General features: G+C 49.5%; 1 protein-coding gene across 1 annotated transcript in view; it reads left to right on the top strand.

Annotated features, from left to right (window-relative positions):
• The window catches only part of MYOM2 (myomesin 2), a 55,343-nt gene that overhangs the window by 19,607 nt on the left and 9,079 nt on the right, over window positions 1–26,657 (top strand). The window contains exons 12-31 of the mRNA XM_045535284.1: window positions 1,207–1,406; window positions 1,997–2,050; window positions 3,338–3,465; window positions 5,082–5,265; window positions 6,535–6,709; window positions 8,177–8,298; window positions 9,775–9,962; window positions 10,572–10,698; window positions 12,069–12,247; window positions 13,219–13,333; window positions 13,981–14,137; window positions 14,230–14,336; window positions 16,439–16,483; window positions 17,002–17,138; window positions 19,597–19,741; window positions 19,851–19,910; window positions 20,953–21,020; window positions 22,995–23,108; window positions 23,296–23,383; window positions 23,916–23,954. Of these exons, the coding sequence (XP_045391240.1) occupies window positions 1,207–1,406; window positions 1,997–2,050; window positions 3,338–3,465; window positions 5,082–5,265; window positions 6,535–6,709; window positions 8,177–8,298; window positions 9,775–9,962; window positions 10,572–10,698; window positions 12,069–12,247; window positions 13,219–13,333; window positions 13,981–14,137; window positions 14,230–14,336; window positions 16,439–16,483; window positions 17,002–17,138; window positions 19,597–19,741; window positions 19,851–19,910; window positions 20,953–21,020; window positions 22,995–23,108; window positions 23,296–23,383; window positions 23,916–23,954 (2,432 nt within the window). The remainder of the gene's footprint in view (window positions 1–1,206; window positions 1,407–1,996; window positions 2,051–3,337; window positions 3,466–5,081; window positions 5,266–6,534; window positions 6,710–8,176; window positions 8,299–9,774; window positions 9,963–10,571; window positions 10,699–12,068; window positions 12,248–13,218; window positions 13,334–13,980; window positions 14,138–14,229; window positions 14,337–16,438; window positions 16,484–17,001; window positions 17,139–19,596; window positions 19,742–19,850; window positions 19,911–20,952; window positions 21,021–22,994; window positions 23,109–23,295; window positions 23,384–23,915; window positions 23,955–26,657) is intronic.

Genomic DNA, 26,657 nt, shown 5'->3' with positions numbered 1-26,657 from the left:
GGTGGTTATTTCAGGGAAAAGAATCAATTGGCTTGTGGGCTTTTTTTTTTTTTTTTGGCTTATTCTGATTAAATTCCCTTCTGCCCCCAGCAAGGCTGCTTGTTTAGCTGGAACATTCACCACGGAGGCAGTTTTGTGATAGGATGGAGACAGGTCTGTAGAGTGTATTGTTCAGGGTTTATCTGGGATTAAAAAACCAAAACAAATAAAACAAAAAAAACAATAAAAACTATCGTTTTTGCTCCTGTGACATCTGATGATTTTCCCAACATGTTGGCAAAGACTGTTTCATGCCCCATCTCAGTTAATCATCCACCCTCCCTGCCCCTCGTTAAAGCGGCAGAACATTCTGGAAGGGGGCGGCTCCCTGACCTGGCTCCTGACCTTGGGACCTGCCAGGTGTTGGCATAAGCCGGGGTTTCCCTGCTGGACTTTCAGTTTTGACCACGTCCTTCTCTTTGGCTAAAACAGCCAGGACCCGGGTGTGTGGACCAGAACTTTCACTGAAGTTCCGGAGAGTTGGGGGAAGGGGAATTGGCTCTTTCCAAAGTGAACGTACGACTCTGAGGTCGGACATTCGGAAAGACTGATTTTCCGAACTTGCTCTTGTCTCCCAAGAACTTAACGTGAGGTCTTTGTCCTTAAATTTCTCACCCTCTGAACGAGGGAGACCAATGTTCCCCACATTTCCAGGTTTCTGGTCAGGACTTCATTAATATTTTCAAAAGGCTTCCAAATTCCACGTGAGAAGTACCTAGAAAGAAGCGTCTTACTGGTATCCCAGGCACTGTAGGCCCAGTCCTCCCCCAGCCCGGCAGAGTGAGGCCCAGGTGGGGGCCGGGGGGCCGGGGCTTCGTCCTCAGCCTGGAGCTCAGGGGCACCTGTGACATTGTCAGGTCAGGAAAGGACAGATCTACAGTAACTGTTGAGGAGATTTTGCTGAACTTTGAAAGCAGGAATTGATCTTCAGTTATAAATTATTAGGTTGCAGGGGTGTATATTTCATATATGGTATGTATCGTATGTAATATTATATATATATATTACATTTTCTAAATAGCTCTGTCTTTCAGTTTATTTATGCCACTGTATACATCGGTACTTTAACGGCATAGATTTTACGGTGTGGAGATTACATCCTGTTGTGATGTAGGTGTGTATATACCTGTACAAATATTTAGTCAACTGCCTCTTTCCTATTTGAAGGTGTGAAGTGGGAACGAACAACTGGGTCCAGTGCAATGACGCACCCGTGAAGATCTGCAAATACCCCGTCACGGGACTGTTCGAAGGAAGGTCCTACGTGTTCCGCGTCAGGGCGGTGAACAGCGCGGGCGTCAGCCGGCCCTCCAGGGTCTCCGACGCGGTGGCCGCCCTGGATCCCGGCGACCTCAAGAGGTTGCAAGGTGGGCCGCTGGGCGCCGGGTCCGTCTCTGGTGGGAGAGGCCGGGCGCGTGGGCCGTGGGGCGTCACTGTGTGCTGAGCACAGCAGCACGGGAGGGGGGGTCCTCTCCGTTCCCCGATGTCCCGTCAGCGTCACCTTGGGAGTGACACCATGAAACTAACGCACTTCACCTCCCTCAAGCTCTGTGCTGCAATCCAGTTAAACTGGCTCAAAATCGGACCTTTCTCAGGCCACTGGCGATAAAATTTGAGCACATAATGAGACTTGGGAAGTTTTGAAGCCAAGCCGCTCTATTTCTGAGCTTTAGTTTCACACGACACAGACGCCTTCATGGGACCGGCCCTTAATGACGGTTTTTAACTGAGCCTCTGTGTTTTCCGAACCCGCGTGGTCCTTTCGATCCACTACAAAGCGCTGAAAGGCGCTAAATATTACCAGGACTTCCAGAATGTCCTCTGATCACCCAGAGGACAGTCGAAGGCGCAGTCCTGACACAGGGTGACTCCGGCCTTGCCCTGCGCTGGGGAAATCAGGTGCTTCCTTCGGGAAACCTTTGGATGTCAAATTCAGTGTCCACCTTTCTCTCCGCAGCGGTTCACTTGGAGGGAGAGAAAGAAATTGTCATCTATGAAGACGACCTTGAGGGTAGGTAGGCCTGCCTGGGCCTTAGAGCAAATTCTCCTGTTCCACCTTGGCTGGGCCCGGGAGCTGCGTGCAGGTCTGACATCCGCAAGACAGTTCTGGCGGAGCATGAAGGAGGCTCTGCAGTCCGCTGCCCGCACCTGGCCCAGCTTTTGTTACCTGCCCTGTTTCCTCCTGTCCTCCCGGTTTACGTCTCGTGTGAGTGGGATGGATCGAGTGCAGCTTTGGGATGTTGGCACACGTCGCGGGAAGACGGGTCTGCTGTACTTTCTCTGTGGTCTGTGTGAGTGGACACGTGTCCTCCCTGTCCCTCTGCCCGGCCACAGCTGACTCCATGTCTGAAATTCAACCCACTCGCCAGAACAATCTCAGACCAGGCCCCAGTCGCCTCTAAAATGTAACGAGCCCGTAACGGGACTCTCATGCAATGAAACCCAATCTTGTTCCGTGGCTGTTCGAGTCCTCGCCTGCAGCCGAGTCTGGAGGCAGCAACTGGATATGGAGAAGGCCTCAGGGATGTCCCGGGGAGGTTTCAAACCACCTTAATTATGTGCTAATCTAACAGGAGGCTCGTAATATTTTGTGGGTCTGGAAAACCTCCACCTCTCATGAGAATCTCCTGCAAATTCAAACAGAAATCCTTGCCCCTCACATGGTATTTAAAAAAGCCGTATGTCAGCGTACTGGACATCTCTAACGGCGACTGTTCTCTTCCCGCTGCTTGTAAAAGGGACGTCAATGTCACTCTAGAATTTCAGACGTGCAGGTGTAGGAAATGGTGCTTGCCAGCGTGGGTCAGATCTTCGGAGGGAGGAACGAACACGGTGCTTTAACAGTTGGTGTATGATTTAGATTCTCCGAGATATTACAGCAGGGAGAAAGCAGCCGGAGAGGGTCGTTAGCTTCCGTGCCGCAGAACACAGGCTGTGACAGTTTCTCTGCACAAACCTCAGTGCGGTCAGGGCCCCGTTTCTGGGCAAATGCCGGATTTCTTCTGGTAAATCCTTTCCCTTCTTCTGAAAGACTTTCGGATGAGACTCTTCGCGTGGACTGGCTTGTATACCTGTGTTAGAAACAAAAGTATTTAGTAACTGCATGATGTTTAACAGTGTATTACACTTTGGCTCTGAAAAAATAGTCTTTGGGTTCTTTTGTTTTCCCAAAACAGAAACAAAAGCGAAGGACAGCTCGACGTGGCAGCTCTCCAGCACCCAGGGACACCCCAGGGACACCCCGGGGGGCTGCGGGGTGACGGGTTCCTGCGTGCTCACAGGTTTGCTCCTCCAGCAGGTGACGTCCAGATCCCGGGACCCCCCACCAATGTGCACGCCTCGGAGATCAGCAGGAACTACGTGGTCCTCAGCTGGGAGCCGCCCACCCCCCGCGGCAAGGAGCCGCTGATGTACTTCATCGAGAAGGTACGGGGCCTGCACCCTGGTGCTCGCTGTGCTGTAGCAGAAGCACGTCCCAGCCGTCGTCACAGACAGTCCCTCACAGACAGTTGGTGCAGGGGCTGGAGGGGCGTCCTGGGACGGTCGGGCCCCGAGGGGCTGCGTGAGCGTCCGGCTTTGCCCCTGGGCGAGAGTTTGTCCACTGGGCTGCAAAGCACTGACCCCCCGGGGTCCACAGGGACCCAAGGCGTCCCCCCGCCCCCAAACCACACTCCAGGGTCCTCAGAGCTGCGGATGCCGGTCCCAGAGCAGCAGGAGGTTGCCCTGGCTGGCGGGTGTGTGCACAGCTGTGTGGCCGCTGGGTGGCGATCTCGTAGAGGGAATTCACAGAATCACTATGTCCTGGGCTTGAAAGCCTTTTTGCCCTGAACACATATAAAAAAATGCAAACTACACTGTCAAGTGCAGCCCTGTAAACACACGTGTATATGCGTGTAACCAATGCTGCCCTCCTGGCCCTGCCTGAAACACGGACAGGGCAGGGCTGGGCTCTGGCTGCAAGCTCTTCTGCGGCTTCTAGAAGCTTGGCGTCAGTCCCCGGCAGGCTCCCCTTGAATGTGATGTCCTTTTCTCCGCCCGACCCCAGCTGGGCGTCCCCCACACCCCGGACTTTGCCATCCGGACCACAGACACTCGCAGTCACGAAGAATCCGGGCCCACGGGACACCATGGGGCCACCCACCACACAAATGCCCAGGCAGCTCCAAAATCCTGACCTTTCACTTCTGCCAAAGTGACAGAAAACATCTCTTTTAGATATGAATCTAATTCCGGAAGCCTGCATTGGTATCTAAATGTTTTCAGCAGGCTTTAGCAGGGTCAATGTATATCCAATCTTTACTACCACAAAATTACTTTTCAAAGGGCGTTTTATCTGTGTAGGGGAAAAAATAATAAAACATATAATCAAGGTTCTTAATGTAATTATCAAAGATAAAAATTAAACACACAGTATATAAAATTTGGAAAATACAGCAAAGTTACTTGTTGGAATACAATTAAAATCACTAATAATTCCATCATATGAAATAGCCGTGTTAATATGATACATAGAGATTTTCATGTACTTATTGTATCATACGTATAATTGGCATTCTTTATTGCATTTAACAAAATGACATGACTCCTCTCATGTGATTAAAGACCTTTATGCGATCATTCAAACGGCTGCATTTTTACATATATGAACATATCATAAAGGGTCTTGCCCTATGGGTAGATACTTAGATTGCGGTCACTTAGTACTGCAAGTAGCTACAATATGGCAACATTTTAAACGGAAATGTGGAGCACTGAGTTATGCTGGAATGTTGCAAATATTCCCCTAAATCATCTGTAACTCATCGGCAGTTCGTGCCATTTTACCGAAACCACAACCTACGTGTTGATTCCCTTCAGTTTTCTATAGTTTGATTTTTCATGTCAATGGGAAAATGTTTACTGGTAAACGGTTTCGGCTTTGGGTTTGGGCATCCGCTTCTCCAACTGAGCGCCCCGTTTCACGCGCGGGGGGACAGCGAGGTGACGGCCCGCGTGCGGGACGCGGACGCGGGTTCAGAGTTCAGCTGCTGTTCTCTCCGCAGTCCGTGGTCGGGAGCGGCACCTGGCAGAGGGTGAACCCCCAGACAGCCGTGAGGTCCCCCCGCTACGCCGTCTTCGACCTCGCCGACGGGAAATCCTACGTGTTCCGCGTTCTGTCGGCAAACAGGCACGGCCTGAGCGACCCGTCGGAAATCACGTCTCCGGTTCAGGCGCAGGACGCGATTGGTACGTCATCACCGCGCGCCGCCCAAACACGGCGGGGGTGGGGGAGCGTCATCACCACGCGCCGCCCAAACACGGCGGGGGTGGGGGAGCGTCATCACCACGCGCCGCCCAAATACAGGGACGTCTGTCATCACCACGCGCCGCCCAAACACGGGGACCTCAGATAACCTTTCAATCGGGTGAATAAAGACGTGAATGTTATATGTGAGTTCAAATCCACGTTGCCTTAAAACTTCCCTTTCCAAGAGGTAAAGGGCTCCCTGCCGTGTTCCGGTTGGTTCTCGGCAAAGCTCCGTCGTCTTAGGTGGAGCCTGCGGACGAGTTAAAATAGCGGCCACGGTCCCTTGAGAAACGGACAATCCCGGACGCGCTAGTTTCCTGCCCATCCGGCCGGAAGATACGAAATACAAACTATGGAAATTCTGACCTGCGATCCACTTAGGAGCTGTATCGATGAACAGGAGGCTTTCTTGAAATCCCTGGGCGGCTTCGTGATAGAAACAGTTTAGTCGTCTGCGGTTACGATTCTGAGTAACTGGAACCTCTCCCCTCCCCCCTTAATGCTTTATGGTAATAAAAAAGCTGGACGTCAAAACAGTCGAGGTACTGAGGCCGCTACCTCCAGCCTGTCCTCGGGCGTCTACCTGGTTCTGGTTTACTCGAGCTCTCAGGCTCCACCCAGAGCCACACCTGGGCGAGACCCGGTCTCTCAGCAGGGCCCGGCCTCTTCTCCCCCAGTGGCACCCACAGAAAGTGACACTAATTGGCAAACCCTGGGGCGTGTGGCCAGGCGCTGGCTCTGAGGACACTGTGTCACTGAGAGCTTCCGGAACCCCGGTCTGCAGCCCGTGGGGGCCTGGCGTGAGGAGAGAAGATCAGATGGCCAAATCCTGATTTAATTTTGAGTCTTCTTATGGATTCTGATGGATTGGATAAAAATGTGCCTCATTTTCTTAAAATAGGTAATTTATGTTCCCAAAATAGACATCACCTAGATATCGTAATCATTTATCCCACCGGAAGGTCTTTAGTAGCAGCTCTGGTGGAAGGGGCAGGAGATTTCGTGACTTCGTTCTTTTCCTTTAGCAGTCGGGGAGCTGGGGAAGAGGCGGGAGGCTCCTCTCCCTGTGGATGATCCCTCGTCCACATTTCTGCCAAAGCCCAACCCAGTTTGCCATTCGGTCCCGCTGGGAGAAGGGCTCCAAGTTTCTGGCGCATCTTACAAAACTCTCATCCCTTTTCTCCAACCATTCTGTCTTCTCCGCACAGTTGCTCCTTCTGCCCCTGGTCGCGTCCTCGCCTCCCGAAACACCAAGACGTCGGTGGTGGTGCAGTGGGACAAGCCCAGGCAGGAGGAGGACCTGCTGGGCTACTACGTGGACTGCTGCGTGGCTGGGACCAACCTGTGGGAGCCCTGCAACCACAAGCCCATCAAATACAACAGGTGCCCACGCCACCTCCCGTGGCCCCGAAATCGCTGCTCTGAAACACAGTAGGAGAAGCAAAACCAAACAGGAACCCCACAGCCCCCAGGACGGCACGTCCACTGAGCTTCTGTGTGATGAGTCAGTTTTCACGTGCAGAGTTCAAGTTCTGAGCACTTGCATGTGCTGGTTACAACACTAGCTCTTCTTGGCTGACACGATTTACTTAAGGGTGAAAGAGGAAGTTCCAGAACCTGAGTTTTCCCTGATATAATTAGCGTTTAGGACTTTTCTTTGAACAGGAGAGTTAAAAACAGCAACTACGATGTGAAAGTCATTTTATTTTTCTGTGTCGATTTTTCAAACTTTTAACCTCATTCTGTTTGACTCACTGGCAGCCTCATTCCCCAGCCCCTGGCTGTGGCCCCACCTGAGACCCCACCTCTCTCGTGGCGGGCAATGCAGGGCAGAGGCTGCCTTGCAGTGGGAGGTGGCGTCTCTGGTTTGGGATCGATTTGCTCCTGCTGCAGGCCGAGCTGCGGAGATCGGCTGAGATTGTCGAGCTTTGCATATAATACGCTTCCTTAGGACAGTGTCGGTGGCTGTCGGGGTCACCCTGTGGACAGGTTATCAACTATGGCACATCCGTGTTTCCTTTTAAAATCTTTAAAAAAATACATAGGAAAAAGCTGTGTCCGGGAAAGAAGAGATGTCCATGAGGGAGTAGTAGGTATTCCTCACACCCCACTGCAAACACCGCGAGATCGATCGGAATAAGAAACTGCAAATATTATTCCAGTAGAAGGATTTTGTAGATGGTTCATAGATGTTCGCTGATTATATAAGATAAATAATTATCGCTTACCTCTACTGAGTCCACACCATGCACAAGGCAATGGTGCTAAGATTTTTACGCAGTTTCCTGTTTCAGGCTTGCAGCAGTGCCGTGTGGCGGTGCTATTAATATTATCCCTGCTCTAGCGACAGGAGAACAGAGTCTTACAGGGCTTAAGTCCCTTAATCAAGGAACTTATTAAGGATGTAAAATCTGTTAAGTGCCAAAGCCAGGATTCCAGCCTAGTCTAGCTGACTTCAAAGTCTTAGCCTTTAACCACTGCCGTGTAATTGCTTTTCATTAATTTTTACATAGGCGGGTTCTTCTAGATAAGGAATTGGATACTGTTACATAATAACCCTTTGATCCAGGCAAGACCCAGGAAATGCAAAAATGAAGGCAGAGTCACAGAATAAATGACTTTGACGCTAAGTGTAGTCAGCCCCTGGTAGGACGGGGTGCTGTGATGTTAGTTTTTTTATCTTACATATTAAACTAATTAACTCACCCTGAAAACGAAGGGTTTATGTTATGCATACATAAGGCGCTCAAGAAGTGCACTTTGCTTTAGTCCAAGTACAAAATCATTACGGCGTGTTCAGGATGATTTCTGTAGCCGGGTACTTCAGAGCCTGATTGGAGCTTTCCTCAGGTTTGTGGTGCACGGCTTGACCACGGGCGAGCAGTACATCTTCCGGGTGAAGGCCGTCAACGCCGTGGGCACCAGCGAGAACTCCCAGGAGTCCGACCCCATCCAGGTCCAGGCAGCGCTCAGTAAGTCACTCACGCGAACCTGCACCGGTTTCCCTTCCCCCGCCCACCGTAATTTCTGCATGAATTAAACATTTATGATGCCGTTTGGATATCAGCAGAGGGGAAAAGTTATGCAAATTGTTGAATGGAGAACATGCAATTAAACCTCATTAATTGGCTACTTGGAAACGATGGTATGAGAGGGAGAAACGATAACATGCTAATAAAATGCAAATTAAAAATAGAAAACATTATTAGAGGGCACATTTGCTTCCAAATGCCTGTACTCACATTAAAATATATGTTATAGGGTATGGATTTGTCTTTTCAAAAATATATACTAAAATAGAACAACATCAGTGGCCTTTTAGCTATTCTTAGTTTAAAGAACTTTAATGAATCATTTCAGAGAATTTCATGTGTTTGTGTAACTTTGTGGCTTTGTTCATAAATAGTGATGTTTAAACTTTTATTATTTTGATCAATGAGACAATTCAGGTCCTAAATCTTGGTGAGGGTTCACAGCACAGTTGCTCTTCAATCCTCTGGGTTTTGCAATTGTTTCTCTAGTTATTTCCAGTTTACGGCACTATGCCCATAAACACATTTAGCAACATTTTGAAGCACAAACGTTACATGTTACACACTTTGAATCTCTTCCTTCCTGAGAAAAAATGTTTTGCTCTTTAATTATTTTTCATTGCCGACTACATTCACGAGCATTTTCAGAAATTAAAATTTCTAATGACACTGTTATTGGGATTTCCAAGGAATGTCAAATCGGATAATTTCTAGGCAGTCACGATAGCAAAATCTCTTTTGCTGTAAGCTCATTGTTCTAATCTCCTCTCAGTTTTTTCCAGGAGAGGGTTTCAAACATTCCCATTTGTGTTTTTAAGTCATGCCTACTAAATGAAAGCCACCATTTGCCTTTTTATTCCACAATAAAAGAATCCCTTATCCCGGTCCTGGGTATCTCAGGTAACTGGGGGCAACCGCACCAAGGTTGCTGGGAGCCGGGGAGGAGCAGACACATCATCCTCTCTCCACCTGTTAGGAAAACACGATCGTTTCCAAATTTGGTGCTAAATCAGGGAGATGTGAATGCATACTCGTTTGAAGTTTCCATGATTGTGCAGGACACTGAAAGGTACCGGATAGGTCCCGCCTGTCGTCCCCGGCTGTGAGGCACAGGTGTTGTTCGTGGCTGTGGAGGAGAGATCCTCAGAGATCCCCTTAAGGGAGCAGGGAGGGGTCTGTCCTGTCGAACATTCAGACCAGATTTAAATAATTCACTGCCCCCCTATTTTTGCACGGTTGGTGGATGTATTTAGAAATAGCACCGGACATGTAGGAGGGAAACCTTTTGTTTTAACTTGCCCCCTTTACGGGAAGATGTAAAATCCAACAGTTACAGCACAGCAGGCAAGCGTGGTGGGCAGGCGTGTGCAGGCCGCCTGCGGGGCCCCGTAACGTCCGTGCTGTGCTCGCTTGCAGCCACGCCGTCTCACCCCTACGGGATCACGCTGCTGAACTGCGACGGCCACGCCATGACGCTGGGCTGGAAGGTGCCCAAGTTCAGCGGCGGCGCGGCCATCCTGGGCTACTACATAGACAAGCGGGAAGTGCACCACGCAAACTGGCACGAGGTCAACCCTTCGCCCGTTAAAGACACCATCTTCACGGTTGGTTTCACTTGCTCATTTCTGCCTGGGTGACTTTGCATCTTGGGGCGTCCTTCACCCAGTGTTTCCGTTTGATGACGTTAGAGCATGTGGTACGGAAACAAGTTACAGCATCGTGAGACCCTGGAGTTTGGAACTAGAAAGATGTCAGGGACCATTTTCCCCCGAGGAGCAAGCGCAGTAACTGGGTGGGTCCCACACTTAGTGCAGGGCTCTGGGGTGGCCTAGACGCTGGGACCCAGATACCTCATGGCCTGCGGGTCCCTCGCCTCATGGCTGTGCATGTCGAGCGGGGACCGGCCCCTGCCCCACGGCCGAGGGCCAGGGGCTGCTCCCGGGGTCTCTGCCCTTTGCCAGCGCGGCCTCTGTGGGCCTCAGTTTCCTTCCCTTGGGGGGAGACCAGGGCATGACCGAAGCAAAGCCCGGCAGCTTTAACACCCGACTGTGGCTGGTCAGGTGCATAAACATCTCCAAACACTTGTCTCCTTTGCTGAGAAGGCTCCGTCTCCACTCACGTTTCTATTAAGAGTCAGTTTCAAACACACCTTTGCCTAGGGCCCTGCAATGCGGCTTGTATTTCAAGTATTAATTTAAACAAAATCCAAACAGGTGGAGGGGCTGACGGAAGGCTCGCTCTATGAATTCAAAATCGCTGCCACCAACCTTGCTGGCATCGGGGAGCCGTCGGACCCCAGCGAGCACTTCAAGTGCGAGGCCTGGACCATGCCGGAGCCCGGTGAGCCGCTTCCCTCCCGCATGCAGGGGTGGCCGGGAAGGGGCTTCCGTGGCGGTGGCGGCTGTCTGCAGCGTGTCCTCAGCAGCCTCCCAGAGCGAGCGTGTGTTCACCTGACACCGGTGGTGTCGCTGTGGTGAGGCGCTGGGTGCCAGGCCCGGGGGAGGTGGTGAGTGAGGCCCACCCAGTGTCTGTGGTCTGGGCCCCGCAGGACACGGAGCAGGTGCTGGGGGCAGAGTGGGACGCCCTGAAGTGGGAGGTAGGAGGGAAGGGACACGCAGACCAGCCCCACCCGACCCGTGTGACAAGCACCTTCTCCCAAAGCAGAGAGAAGCGTGGGGGTGAGAGGCTCCGGGGTGGGGGGCTGGTGTGAGACAGAGCGTGGCATCGGCTCTCATCTGACACTTAGCCAGGGTCGTCCCCTGCTCCAACACTCGGGCATCTGGGGGCCTCCAGCTCTAAAATGCATAATTGTTGCAAATCTGCATTTATTGAGGACCTGCATTTTTTTTAACTGTTTTCACAAATTCTTAAGCACCAGGCATCCATTTCTGGTTCTTGTCTCCAACCTGTCGGGAATTCAAATGCAATGGAGAATGTGCTCATTCTTTGCAAAAGAAAAATCTAAAAGTCAAAGCTGAAAAAGCTCATAGTGTCTTTTAATTTTGTGGCCTGATTATACTGCTTTTTACCCTCCCTCCCTCCCTTCTTTCCTTTCTTGTTTTAGTGAAATTAATTTTTGCTACTTAGAAAAATCAGTGGAAGAAAAAGCCATTGAAGTTTCCAGAGCCTTTTGGAGGGTTTGATAGGAAATGGCTTCATCAGGCCCAAAGGCCGCAGTGTGATATGGTTAGGATGGGGACAGGGGTGGTGGTGGCACCTGTCCCCTCTCCCGCCTGGTGTTCACCTGGGCCCAGGCCACCAGCTCCAAACCCTTCCAGAGCTGCCTGGGCTATTTGCAGTGAGCAGGGCTGAAGCTGCCCGGCTGGCCAGGTGCTCGGGCTGAGTGGTCGCTGTGGCCGACAGGTTTCTAGCCCTGTGGGAGGGTGACCCGAGCCCCTCCTGTCCTCCGTGGCAGCACCTGCTGGTCCCAAGGGAGCAGCGTGGCCTTGTGGACTATTCCAAGTACGCGCACAGTCTCCTGGCTGCCTGAGAGAGGAGGCCTTGGTGACACTGAGCTGGCCCCCCAGGCCGGGCACAGCGCCCTCCTTGTGAGCTGTCTTGGAGAGAGGGTGACGTGACGAGGAGGGCGCAGTGACGTTCCTGGAGGGTGGCACCTGCCAAGGGCACAGTGGTCCCCGGTGCTTGACCTTGGGGCAGCAGGTGTGCGCCGGCGAGTGCAGGCGGGGACTCAGGGCGCGTCTGACCCCCAGGTCCCGCCTACGACCTGACGTTCTGCGAGGTCAGGGACTCCTCCCTGGTCCTGCTGTGGAAGGCCCCGGTGTATTCCGGCAGCAGCCCCGTCTCCGGGTACTTTGTGGATTTTAAGGAAGAGGACGCTGGAGAGTGGCGCACCGTGAACCAGACGGCAACTGCGAACCGCTATCTAAAGGTGACGCGTCCCCTGGCTTTGTGGGACAGTGTCTGATCTCCAGGGCAAACGGGACAGACCCCAGGGCGAACCTGTGCAAATGTGATGACTCGGCCTGACTGGCAGGGGCCGCACAGGGTAGGGGGGGTGGGGGGACATCTCCCACCTGCGCGGGTCTGCAGGTCCCAGCAGGCGGCGGGAGGCGCCTTCGCCTTGTCCGCACGGAGCTGAGCCTGACTCTGCTCACACGCCTCAGCTAATTTGCCGGCTGCCTCAATCCAGAGGTTTCCTTCTTTTCGTTCCGGCCCTGAGGTGTGGCGAGACAGGGCTGCAACCTGCATCCTTACTTAGAGCCAGGGCACGTCCCAGCCGGGCAGACGCACACGCTGAGGGAGGCGGGAAGGGGCGACAGCCTCTAGAAAATGACCGGACGATATGAAATGGTTTCTTTGGAGTGAACGAATCAGCTTCTAAGAATCCATTGAAATAAATCAATTAGAAATTTAGTTAGTATGTATTTATGGTTATCAATGCAGATTATAGTATGGATAATCTATGTACGTATAAGAAGTGATTGGTTTCATTTTGACGTGTCCAATGATGATTTTGCACAGTTAAACGTCACATTTAAAATATTGAGTCCCAGAGAATTATATTAAATATGAACCCTAGATTACAAACTAGTTGATGTGATTTTAATTCTGCTTTAAAACAATCAGAAAAAAGAAAAAAACAAAAGAGAAAGAAATTCAGAAGAAAAAGGAACAAAAGAGGTTATGGTGAAATTGTGGCAAATCTGCTAATTCCTGCAAAGTGAGATCGTGCACGGCTGTGAACCCTTCTCCCTCCTCCTCTGGTTTACTGTGTCTAGTTTTTCCAACTGGAAACATAAGTTATTTTAAAACAGAGGGTGTACTTGTAAGACAGTGTGAAAAGTCACAAAGTCGTCCCTGTTGCGTGTCCGCGCGAACGGCGTTTCCCGTCCTTCCCAGGCCTGTGACCTGCAGCGAGGCAGGATCTACGTCTTCAGGGTCCGCGCGGTGAACGCCAGCGGCGTGGGGCGGCCGTCGGACACGTCCGAGCCGGTGCTCGTGGAGGCCAGGCCAGGTGCGACTTTACCTTTCAGCCACTCGAAACAGCAAACGTCCCGGAGCTGCAATAATGTGGGGGGACGGTGTGCGTGCGTTGCGTGTGTGTTAATACGTGCGTGCTGATGGATGGGTGGATGGACATCTTGTCATGTTTTTAAAAGGACGTGGGTCAGCAAGTGAAGTGGCATGTGCAGTGTGACCCGGCGTAGGTCATCGTCACACCAGGCAGGGATCGTTCTTGACACAGCCAAGAGTGCGCAGGAAGGAAGGTGGTTTCTATGTTAATGCTGCGTTTTGATCAGAAAATTATAAAGCTGACCGAGAGGCTGCCAGGGCCTCCTCTGCAGGGTCAGGGGAGGACGTCTCGGAGAGAGCAGGGGTCTCAGGGACCTGGCCGGGCAGTGCCAGACGTTCTCTACCGTGGTGTCAAACGCAGAAAAGGAAGTGGGCAGAAATAGGGAAAATTAAAAAAAAAAAAAGCAACAACAAAACAGCCAAGCGGCTCTAGCACCCACCTGCTGCTCCGCGGCAGCCCTGGGTGGGCATTAAATGAGACGCTGAGTCCACGTAAGCCGAGCTCTCTGCTCGCCACGCCCCCCCCAAACAGAGCTCTGAGCCCCCCCCACGTTCCTACGCTGCTCACTGCACGCTCCTGCCGCGCAGGCACCAAGGAAATCAGCGCTGGCGTCGACGAGGAAGGCAACATCTACCTGGCCTTCGACTGCCAGGAGATGACGGACGCGTCTCAGTTCACCTGGTGCAAGTCCTACGAGGAGATCGCGGACGAGGGGAGGTTCCGCGTGGAGACCGCCGGGGATCAGTAAGGCGGGCCGGCGAGTTGCGGGTCGGGAACGCCCAGACACTCCCGCAAACGGGGACCGTGGACGCTCACCTGCTCGTCTTCCTTTCCAGCTCTAAGCTGTACTTTAAGAACCCAGACAAGGAGGACGTGGGGACCTACTCTGTGTCCGTGAGCGACACGGACGGCGTGTCCTCCAGCTTCAATCTGGATGCGGAAGGTACCACCCACGGGGTGCAGGCTGGCCGGGGGAAGGTCTTGTCGCACTTTCAAAGATGGGCACCAATACTGAAAAGACTTCTTTGCTTAGAAAAACAACAATGCGTGTTTGTGGGAGGCGGGGGGAGTGTTTTTATGAGCCGACAGTTACTTTAGAAATTAAACTAACTCTGGAGTTTGTATCGTATCTACCAAATAATCACTGGTCCGGGACATGCTGCTTGTACAGCCTTCAGCTTGCTTCTTTAAAGTCGAGTTTCAGGCGCAGCTGAGCGGGAAGCCAGGTACTAGCACACAAGTCCCTGCAGTAAGTGACCGACACACCCATGGGAGACTCCCCGCCCCAAACACAGGGAAATCGGGGTGATGGAAGAAAGTTTTTTACGTGGGTGAAATAATTTTTAACTGCCATAGTCAAAATCTCTTGCTCTTTTACAAATACAAGACAGGGGAAAGAAGTGAGAACAGCCTGTTTAGTAGAATCCAGATAAAAACAGTAGTTTTCCTAGGCGGGTTCACAGATCTGAGCTCACCGGGTAAACCGGCTTCAGGCAAGTGAGGCTGGTGTTTTTAGCTGCCTGGGATCGTGAGGATTTTGTGTGTGACCCTGATCCGCCCTGCCCACAGGGCAGAGCCAGCCTTAAGCCCTTTTAAAGGGAGGAGTCAGGATGTGGAGTGAACTCTACACCTTTGAGCCTCCCGGAGTTTTCTATTAAAATGCAAAATCTCCTGGGATGCCCTAAGATTTATAAGCAAATTCTTTAGTCATCCTCGGCGTCCCGTTGACAGTGCGCTGAGGGTATGAGCTGAGAAAACCTGACCCAGGGTGGGTGCTGAGGGTGGGCCTGGGGGGACAGGCACCTATCCCAGGAGAAGGCCGCTTAGGGCGTTGGCAGGGCTGGCTCAATGTCGGTTAAATTTGGGTGAACTCGTGCAAGTGGAACAAGCCACAGCGGAACGAATGAGTGAGGAGATCACACTGTCTCTCTTTTCCTGGCCCTCAATTCGCTGCTCCCAGACAGGGACAGGAACGGGCCGGAAAACCTCCCACGCTTTTAAAGCTGCCTTTGCCGGCCCTGGCTCCGGGGTCTTCAAAGTTTTACACTCACAAAAAAATCCTTAAATTCTGAAAAGCTACACATTCCTCTGCACCGTTTTTAAGTGTATGTGTGAAGTTTTCATCTTTATTTTAAATAGTTGCAAAGGATGAAATTTCTACCCTATCTTATATTGAATATGGACTTTAAGTATATTTGAGGCAACACCTTGGAGTTGCAGGTGTAGCTCATTCCGTTTATGGGAATTCCTACAGGAGAGCTAATTGGGAAAGTCCTCGCCGTGAAACCAATTGCCAAAGTAAGTTTTCTTTTGGTCAGGAGAAGTCTGACTTCATTTTTCAGCTCAGAAAAAAGGTCTTCATGTCCTCTGTGCCCACTATCTCATTTTCGAATTCCAATTTTAAGAAGGAAAGAAGGAAGGAGCAGACAGGAAGAGCTCAGAGCTTCAGTTTTCCTACCTTGCTCCTGGGACTTTGTCAGGAGCAATACATTTCGGTTTTTTGGTTTTCTTTCTTTCTTTTTACTCGTGGCGATATGCCACAGTGGTGCCACGAGAAGTATTAATATGTACATTTTTCTTTAATGAAATTGAAGAAAGAAATTTTGAAAAGGGGAAGGAAAATCATAGACCACAAGCACATTCTCAGCCAACCAAATCGGCTTAGGAAAAGAGTTCACACGGAGTTAGGGGACCTGGAAAATCTCCCTTTAGTCTCTCCTCGTGCAGAGCTTCCTGTATCCCATGAAACACCTGCTTCACACACACCCACGCTCCCCGAGACCCGGCCCTCGAGTGCTCCCAGCTGTCCCTGCAGGAAGTGGGGTCTTCACCTGGTGAAGCTCTGATTTGCAGGCGGCTGGCAGTTTATTGAAGTGTTAAAGGTCTCCTTTCTGTCCTTTTCACTTTGAGTTCTAATTTCTTTCATGTCCTCAAGTTAAATCTTGGTGCTGTGGAATCTTGGCTCTTGGTTTAGCCTCGCTGTTGTCTACAAACTCCTGAACGTACAGGTCAAAGCCAGTTAAAATATTTGTTTCTGAATTTCAGAGCTTGAACGTTTGATGCTACTGAGCAATGAAATCAAGAATCCCAGTAAGTAAGCCCCGGCCCCGAGTGCGTGACCGCAGCCCCGTAGGGCATGTTTGTTAACGTAGGAGCCCGGGAGGGGGCAGCCTTGTCTCACGCTCCCAGATTACAGGGCTTGTAACCTGGTGATTTACAACAAATGGTAGCTCAGACTGCAGCTCCTAGAAACTTGTATTGCTTAGAGAGTGCTTTTAATTTGGGGTTTTGTATAGCTGTTCCTAATCCAGGTGAGATGTCTACCCAATGAAACCTTCGGTTGTTGGATTGCACTCAGTATAGAAAGAATTCCAGCATCTTCTATCATTGAACATCCAGAAAGCAAACAGGTAGCACGAGGCTTTAAATGCAGCCTCAGGCTAACCAGAGTTTTATTTTTTATTTTTAGTTTGCGTAATCTGACACTCCAGGGTTTCACATTCTCAAACAATTCAATAACTAGGGTTGATATTTTCCTACAATATGCGGCTGTTCTTTCTCGCAAGGATCCATGCATTATTGACTTGCGATTTCTTTTCTTCCTGTAGCGATCCCTCTGAAATCGGAATTAGCTTATGAGATTTTTGATAAAGGCCAGGTTCGCTTCTGGCTGCAGGCCGAGCACCTGTCACCAGACGCCAGCTACCGGTTCATTATTAACGACAGAGAAGTCTCTGACAGCGAGGTGAGTTCTGGTGTGGCTGATCTCTGGCTTGGAGGGAGCCGGTTTTGTGTTGTTAGGTGGGTGACCTAAGTCGATGTTTGGTGTTTGTTTCCATCCCTTTTTGAGCTGTCAAGATCGGGGTGTGGAAGGTTGACGAGATGATTGGAGACGGTTGGTTCTTGCAACGCTCAGAGCTGTGGTTGGGCTCAGATGAGACATCAGCAGCCTTTCACATCCAAGCCTGTTGCAATTGGAAAATGACAGATTATGTTTAGAGACTTTGAGCTCCCTTCTATGAAAAGGTTCAGGTTACACAGGGGGAATGTCCTTGATGGCTCAGTTCATCTATTCTTGATGCCGGTTTTGAGGGCGTATGTTTTCTGCCCTATTACGAGAAACACCTGCCTGCGTCCCCCACCCCTGACAGCTGCCCAGGGAGGACCCGGCTGGGAAATAAGTTTCTGCAACTGCCGTGACCATATCAGCCACCCTCCTGGAATGGCCAGCTGAGCTGGACGAAGAAGGCAGGACAACTGTCAAAAGTGCCTGTCCTGCCTCGGTACAAACACGTTGGCCCTTGCTCTACTTTTAATGGTATACAGTGAGTCTCACGATGGTAGCAGGCGCACCTTTTCTGGCGGTGGAGTATTTTAGAAGACAGCGATTGCATTTAGATGCCTTTCCTCTTGTCTAATTATAGCACAACAGTTAGAGGACGGCCTATTTGAGGGGGTTTTTCCTTATTGTTCAGTAGGGGGCCAGGGGTCTCTAGAACCCCACCTTTACCCAGCGTGTAGTGGTGTCGATACGCTTGGCTGTCCTACTAAGTCCTACGTGCTGAGTTCATTTGCTCACTGCACAAACACTAAGCAAAACTGTGTGAGGCAGGAATCTCTCATGCCTCAGGGCAGCACCGCTGAGATTTCTCCAGCCTGGACCGCCATCCTCAGCCCAGCCTTTGCGTCTGGTGGGTGTTTACTAAAGCTCGGTTGGTTAGAGGGATGCCCGTCGGACGGAAATCTTGCACGGACGAGGACCACATGATTTTCCTAGTCCAGCCAGCCTTTCCCGTGGGAGTCAGGACATACTTTAAGCCTCCTACAAATGAGAGAGCTGGCTAAAAAAGTAGAAAATATGCAACTTCTTTTGGGCTGCCAAAAAAACAACGGTGTAAGTATTATCTGTGGGAGAGTACTGTCTGATCGAGGTAACTGGAGGAATTTTCTTTGAGCAGAGATCGCGCTATGAAGCGGAATGGAATTCAGTGTCATTGCTCTTTATTCGCAGAAGGCCTTTGGCTTCACGTTTCCTGCCTGCCGTGTGGAGCTTGCTTTAAAAATGGGTGTCGTTGCTCCCTGGCTAATCTTTTGGAATGTGGCTTCACTATTTCACTTCTTTAATTAGCAATCCACAGGTGACTTTGACATTTGAAGATTGATGCTGTTTTGTGAAAGTCCCATAAAAGCCTGTATTTATGGCACTCGTAAAATCATTGAACTTCATCTTGCTGCATAATTGGCCATAGCAAGGAGCCTAATTATTTTCTAAAACCTGCCCAGACTCTGCAGTGCGGTAGCTGAGAGCACAGGACAGGCTACTTACTGTCTTGTTGAGAGTCTGATGGGCAAGAATCACATCCTTCAGTTTCTCAGAGCTAATTAGAGTAAGGTCCTGCCCTTCTCCACTGACAGATGTTTGACGTGAGCATAACGTCATACAAACAAGGACCGTGCCTTGGTCTGATCAACTTGAAATTCACCCTTGGTATTCAAAAGTAAATGCTCGAAACTGTAAAGAAATCCAAGGACCAAAGGGAGTTCACTGGGCTCTCGAGTTCCCTCCCCAGCTTGTGCCCTGCCCAGGGCTGCTTTAGTCTGAGGGACAGGGACAAAGTGTCCTGTGATTGACACCATCGCTGGGGCAAGTGCCCGGGCGCAGGTCCTCTGTGTCCACTGCCTCAGGACGAGCCCCGTGTTTGGATGTGGCCCGGCCACCTCTAGGGCTCTGCCTAACGTCAGACCCCGCACTGTCCCAGGGTGGCCTGAAATATAGTCTGTTGTCACCGTCCTGGGAGCGAGGACAGCTACAGCATGGAGCTCACTCCATTGCTGCTGTCCACGTGGGCTTCCGTCACAGCTGGCGACATGTTATGTTATTTTCTCCCGTGGATTTTAACATTTCACATTAGAAGCCCCTTCTTGGGTAACGTGTAGCATTTCTGCTCAGCTGGGACTTGGAGTGGTTTGCACCTCGGGGGTCCCCCACGCAGAGCGGGGCTTTGTCACTGAGTGGAAGCTGGCACCCTGAGCTTGGTCGTTGGTTCACCCAGCGGTTTCATCGATAAAATGCCATTTTATGTTTCTTTGTGTCACAATCCCTTAAGATATAATAGTCGACGCAGCTATGAAATGTGGAGAGAGACAGCGGGAAGGGATTTGGGGAATTCACTGTGGAACTCTGTTTCCCCGATGGCTCCCAGGCACACAGAATTAAATGTGACAAGGCCACCGGCATTATCGAGATGGTGATGGATCGGTTTACCATTGAGAACGAGGGCACCTACACGGTGCAGATTCACGACGGGAAAGCCAAGAGCCAGTCTTCGCTGGTGCTCATCGGGGACGGTACGCTGTGCGGGACGTTTCCGTGTCTGTGAAAAATAACTCAAATTCTTTGGACTGGGGAGAAGTAGGCATATTTCACATTATTTTTTCTCTTAAATATTGAATTCAGCATTCAGGACTGTCCTAGATGAAGCTGAATTTCAAAGAAAAGAATTTCTCAGGAAACAAGGTGAGTGGCTGACTGGCTGTCCCCCAACTGTGTGACTTGAGTATTTGTCTGTCCCAGACCCCAGGTGATGCCCAGAGGCTCTGCAGGCATCTTGGGTGATCAGCGAATTAGGTCATTTCTTAGCTGTGGAAATTTGGGTACCTTTCTGCCTGACTCTTTAATGTCTTCTGTCTGTATTTTTTTCTTGCTTCTACCTTTAAAAGTCCCAGACGTAATAATAATAATTTTCACATTCCTGCTGTCGTCCCTGTCAAGGGAGGGGTCCCTGTGACCACCCTCTGCTGACCAAAAAAAAAAAAAAATCAGAAGATGGGTTATGAAATATAAGATCAAGATATTAGTTTTTGTTATATTTTTATTTCTAATGGTCAAAAATATTTTATTTCACTCATTTCCGCATGACGACCTTTTTTTTTTTTTTTACCAACTTCCTAGACTGTATTTATATGAAAGAAATCAACACATACTTTCTAAACCCGCTTTGCATTGGTATGTTGAATGGGAAAATGGTGTTATTAGCATAAGGCTAACCGCCACACTTATTTCAGATGAAAATGGTTGATATTTTGGAAAAACATTCATAAATCCATCTTTGCATTTGAATGCTCCGTGAATACGTGTTGACAAAATCGCTAGGTCAAGCTGTTTTTTTAATCTCATCTCTATTCTCTTAAAGGTTTTATGGACTATGTTGTTGAATGTCAATTAGGCAGATGCCTTGAGAAAGAAAATAGAACGGAGTTTAATATTCTTTTTAAAGAGCAGTAGAGATGAGATGTCAGCAAGAAGGGAGGAGGGGGCGGCCTGTTCCCGCCGGGAAGTGCAGATTCCAGCGTTAACCCGCGGTTCTGAGCCCCGGAAACCCTCTCGGTCTCAGGCCGCCAGAAACGCATTAATGTAAACACGTATCATACAGACCCCCAGTGCATGGACGTGCACCTCTTACACGTATGTATATGTGTATGTGTAATATCTATATCATGTATTTATTTGTTTATTTATTTTACTTTTTTCCTTTTTTAACACCTGTTTTCCCCCGTAGGCCCCCATTTCGCCGAGTATCTGCACTGGGACGTCACGGAGGATTGCGAAGTTCGACTTGTCTGTAAGGTGGGACGCGGGTACCGCCGTTCAGGGCAGCGGCGGGGTCAGGCCCCGCTGAGGGCGGGACCGTCGGGCGGGAGGGGGCAGAGCGGCTTCTGGGTCTCGTGGGCTGCCTGGTGCCCAGACGTCGTGCTTGTCATTTCTCCCCCACGAGGAGGGCGCGGTGTCATGGATTCCAGAGGGTTTGATGGCACAGGGCTTCAGTGTGTGCGCTCGCGCAGGTGTGGGGGAAGTCGCCCCGTGTGCGGCTCACGGGTTGGCATCAGGGCACGAGGGTCTGCTCTGGGCGCAGGACGCTTTCCCGTATTACGATTCAGTAATCCAACACGCTGCAGTTACTGCTCGCTGTGAAACCTGCGTTTTAAGCAGCACACATTTAATTTAACGAGTACCTGCGACTCTCGCTGTGCGGGCAGCTGGGAGGAAAAGATTGATGACGCGTTATCTTTGTCCTCAAACTGCTTGCAGTCCCGTGGAGAAGAGAGGTGATTTCACTGATGGGCAGGTCCTGAGATGACCAAGAATCACGCAGGTCAACAAGGGCAGAGAGACTGTCCCGGGAGGCCCGGCAGCAGGACAAGGAAGCTGCACTGTCATGAGGATAGATCTTATGTTTGTGCTGTTTGTACAGCACAGCCGTGCGAGGCTGGCAGGACAGGGGAGGCCAGGCACGAGCCCGTCCCCTGGCAGGGTCTGGAGACCGGTGGGGTCTGCAGAGGAGGGGCCTCGAGGGGACTGGGGTGCACAGGGGCCCCTCGGCTGCTTGCTGAGGAGAGAAGGCTGGGCTGCCAGGTGGAGCAGGTGTGACCACAGGCTTGTTGAGAGGTGAGGGCAGCTCCAACAGGGCAGAGGTAACACGCACAGAGCAGGAGGGGCCTGGAGACATATTCAGGAGTTAGAAGTACAGGAGCTGGCGAGTAACTGGGTCTGGGTGAGGACCTGGTGCTGGTCGGGCTGATTCAGTCACCAGGACTCCCAGGAGCCACCTGGACCCGCCCAGGGTGTGTCCATTGCTCACCTGGTTCCACGCCACGTGTGTCTGCTTTTTCTGCACAGTTTTTGTTTAAAAATACCATGGCAGATGGTTACTTAAAATTTATTTACATGAGAAAATACATGGAGAAAAATTTATGTGACTATACATTCATGTTATACTTTACTGAAAACCATTTTTTAAAAGAAAAGTTTAAGATAAGAGAGACCTCAATCATAAACAAGAAAATCTGTTAAAAGTTTCTCACACACACAGGTGGAGGATTCGAGAGGGCTCCCAGGAGGTGAGAGTCAGGCTGAGCCGTGTGCAGTCAGGGAGCATCCTGTGGTCTTTCCTGGATACTTACGTACACTTTAGGTGCAACCCACACACTCCATTGTAGGGAATCAGAATTCCTTCTCCTCCCTAAGACACGCATGTCAGAGCATGCAAACTGCAATGCTCACCCACCCCTGGAATTCTGAAAAGCTTTGTGTCTAATTCAAGCTACTGCCAGTGACTGAATGGTGAGGAATTTCAGTGCAGGGAATGTCCTCATCTCCAGGAGGCTGTTTGGGGTAAGGTTTCGTCTCCTCTGTGTCCGTGCACCTGAAGTGTCATGTTGCCAAAAAAGCAGCTGCCAGATAGTTTCACAGAGCTCTAGCAATATTCTATATTATTTGCAAATCCCAAAACACAGTGCTTATGACTTGTCTGTATTAGCGACATTTCATATACAAGAAAAGATCTTTACGCCTCTAATTTCATAGAATGAGATTCGGCCATCCTTCCCTGTGCACCTGCAAGGGCTTAATTATTTCAGATGCTGGGATTTAGAAAGGTATTTGCCATTATTGGAAGTGACAGCTTTTCCATGAGCCTCTGTCTGATACATAGTAAAAATTGATTTTTGTTTTTTTTAGGTCTGTGATTTGAAATCCTAATCGACTTATTTTCTTACGAGCCAGGGGGATTCACATACTAAACTTTGGGTTTCCATCTCACAGGTTGCAAACACCAAGAGAGAAACAGTGTTCAAATGGCTCAAGGATGATGTTCTCTATGAAACAGATAAGGCGCCAGACCTGGAGAAGGGGGTCTGCGAGCTCCTTATACCCAAGGTACCACAAACGGAGACAAACACCAAGCAAAAAAAATAGCGCTTCCCAATAACTTATAAAGAAACTCTGCATTCTTCTAATTTGCATCCTGAATTTCCAGGATTTGCAAAGAGATTGCATTAGCATTTATCACATTTTATGTTGGGGTGTTGATTTTTCGTCAACATGGGGTGTGTTTTGTGTGTAGCTGTCAAAGAAGGACCATGGTGAATACAAGGCCACCTTGAAGGACGAGAGAGGCCAGGACGCTTCCGTCCTCGAAATCGCCGGCAAAGGTAACAGGAAGTCTTTGAGCTGCTAAAGAGAAATCCATTTTGCCGACAGGATGGGACACGTTCATCCGTGTCCTTAGCCATAGCGCACATTGTTTCTTTAGCTGTAACACTGTAGACGAAGATGTATTTGTTCTTTAGTTGCATTCAAAGGCTTGCTAATGTTTTAGAAAAAATGTGTGCATGATATTATTTTGCACCTATATGAAATGTCGTTTCAGCCCATCATCAGAGGCTAAGTTTTACCCCATTACTAACACACTTAAAATGATTGACACACTGTTGCAGTGTTTCAATTAAACATGTAGCTGGGTTTATGTTGAGTGAAATGTTCTTGTTCCTTGTTTAAAAAGCGAATAGGTGAGAAGGATTTATCGCACACGTCTGCCTTTTATGGATAAATATTGCCGTTTTAACGATCCGTTTTTCAAATGAACATCACAATTTCCTGTATCAATTTAATTAAACGTTGAAAATGCTGCTTTCTGTTAAAACGATACATCGTAACAGCAGCTTTCTCCCTTCTCCTTTTTAGTGTATGAGGACATAATTTTGGCCATGAGCAGAGTCTGTGGTAAGTAAATGCCTTCTCATTTTCAAGTCATTTTGGGGGCTAACCTCGCTGTTTCCTGAGACGGGCATTCACCGCGGCAAAGGAGGAAGCTAATGGAACCACAGTGGGTGCCCCATGACAGGCCCTGGATTACAAGGCAGGACAGTTATATGCTGCCTGGTGACACTTTTTCTTAAAGGGCTTTTCAGCATCATGTCTAGAGTCTGTGCTTTGCTTTAAGAAGCCCCGTGTGGACTCCCGTCCACTTTGCCTTGGGTTAACTCGGACGCCTGCTTTGTGCACAGTTGCTGCAGCGTGGGTAGCCATGATGAATCGTTAAGCCTCTCACTTTGCGTCATATGTGTTAAGCCGTGTTAGCTTTGCACACGCATTCTCCCTCCGCCTTGGCCCTTCCATGGAAACTGTGAGAACAAAGATATTAGTTATTAATTCCATAATGATACCCTATAGTTGCAAAGCGCTTTATACTGAGCATTATACAATTTTCATTTACTGTGGGCTCTCTAGAGGTTGCCTAATTTATACCTTCAGGGCAAGTAGTTAAACCCCGGGCAGCCGGGTGGTCTAACCGCGTGTGCAGCCAGGACAGCCGGACCCCGACGAGGAGCGAACATGTCTCTCTCCGTCCCAAACTGCTCTCTCATCTCACAGTTTTTCTGGCATTCTTGTGAAAACCGTTTTATGTTGACTTCTCATTGCTTTCTCAGAACATCTCCATAAGGTAAACTTTATTTCTTTCTGCTTCTGCTTGGTCAGAATGGCACGTTTTATAAGAATTTCACCCTCGGTGATGATTAATGGGCCAAATACCGCTTCACGGACGTGCCAGCCACTGTGTGAAGCTAAATGAAGCCCCTTAAAAAGTGACTTCACTCTTTTTTGAAAAATATTTACTTATTTTTAATGGACAGAAAATAATTGGGTATGTTTGCAAGGTACAAAGGGGGTGTTTTGATCTACGTGGACAGTGTAGAAAGATTCCATCAAGCTGATTAAAGTATCCATCATCTCACATACTGATCATTTTTTTTTTGTGGTGAGAATTTTAAAAATCTATTCTTTTAGCAATTTTGAAATAGGCAACACATTAGTGTTAGCTGTGGTCACCACACAGTGCGGTAGACCTAACACTGACTCCTCCCCTGAGATGGTGCCCACCTGGACCGACATCTCCCCTCCCCCACGTCTCTCCCCTCCCCCAGCCCCGGGCACCCGCCGTGCTACTCTCTGTCGCTGTGAGTTTGACTTCTGTAGATCCTGCGTATAAGTGATACCGTGCAGGGTTGTCCAGGTTCAGCTGTCAACCCGAAAGGAAGAAGCTGAGGCAAGATTAACATGAGAGCATTCATTTGGACCAAGCTTACGGCTGCGACCCGGGAGCAGAGACTCGGGTTGCCCTGAGGGCACACTGCTGTCAGCAGCGCTTGCGGGTGGATTTGCAACCAAAAGGAGGAGGGCGGGAGGGCAGATAGGCAGTCCTGTGTCAGGAATTCTGACTGGCGTACAGGGATAACATCGATCAGTTATTGGCTATACATCGTTAAGCCACAGCGTGTGGCATTGTCAGGTTAATTTACAGCTACTGTGGCAAAGCAAGCAGTTTCCAGAGGTGAATATGTCGCTCTAGGGGGCAGTGGGGTGGGATTGGGGTCTCGTTTTGATGTCTCTGGGCTGATCATTTGAAAGGGCTCATGTTCCTCAAATGAAAGTTCTTTCTTCATTTCTTTCTCTTGATCAAAAGTCTTCCTTCTTGGAAGCATCGATGATCCAAATGTGGGAGTCGGGTGTCAGTGGGTGAGCTCACTTCTGGGTCACCTGTCAGTCAGTCAGTCACTCATCTGTAGCTGCTGCTGCTCGTAGAGTCATCTCTGGTCTTCAGACAATCGTAAAGTTAGTTTCTCAGAAGTAGAACGATGAGAGAGATATAGGAGAGACAGAAGGCATATAAGGATTATCACTCAAAGGAAAATTTATACGCCAGTTTTAGACATCTTCATTAACTGCATTTAACAAAATGCACTGAGAGCTCATCATTTATTTGATTTGTTTAATTTATTTTTTATTGTGGCAAATATATACAACGTAAGGTTTACGCTCTTAACCATTTCCAAGTATACAATTCAGGGGAATTGAATATATTCACAATGTTGTGCAGCCATCTCCATCATCCACCTCCAGAACTCTTCATCTTAAACTGAAACTCCGTATCCATTCAATACTCACTGCCCATCCCCCTCCCTGTAGCCCCTGGCAACCTCATTTTATTTTCTGTTCTTGTGAATTTGAATACTCTAGGTGCCTCGTCAAAGTAGAAGCATATAGTATTTGTCCTTTTGTGATTGGCCTATTCCATGTAGCATGATGTCCTCAAGGTTCATCCCTTGTGTAGCATGTGCCAGAATTTCCTTCCACGTTGAGGCTGAGTAATGTTCCATTGCAGGTAAATGGCACATTTCATTCATGCATTCGCCTCAGGAAGGACAGGTGGGTTGCTTCCCCAGTTTAGCTATCATGAATTCTGCTGCTGTGAATCTGGCCATGCAGATATCTCTTTAAGACCTTGCTTTCAGTTCTTTTGGATGTATACCCAGAAGTATTAATAGAATTGCTGCATCATATGGTAATTTTATATGGCAATTCTATTTTTAACTTTTTGAGGAACTGCCATACTGTTTCCTACAACAGCTGCACCACTCTGCGTTC

Source organism: Lemur catta, chromosome 22, assembly GCF_020740605.2.
Source record: "Lemur catta isolate mLemCat1 chromosome 22, mLemCat1.pri, whole genome shotgun sequence".
In the NCBI taxonomy this organism is placed as follows: Eukaryota; Metazoa; Chordata; class Mammalia; order Primates; family Lemuridae; genus Lemur; species Lemur catta.
This window is presented reverse-complemented; position numbering and strand designations above follow the sequence as displayed.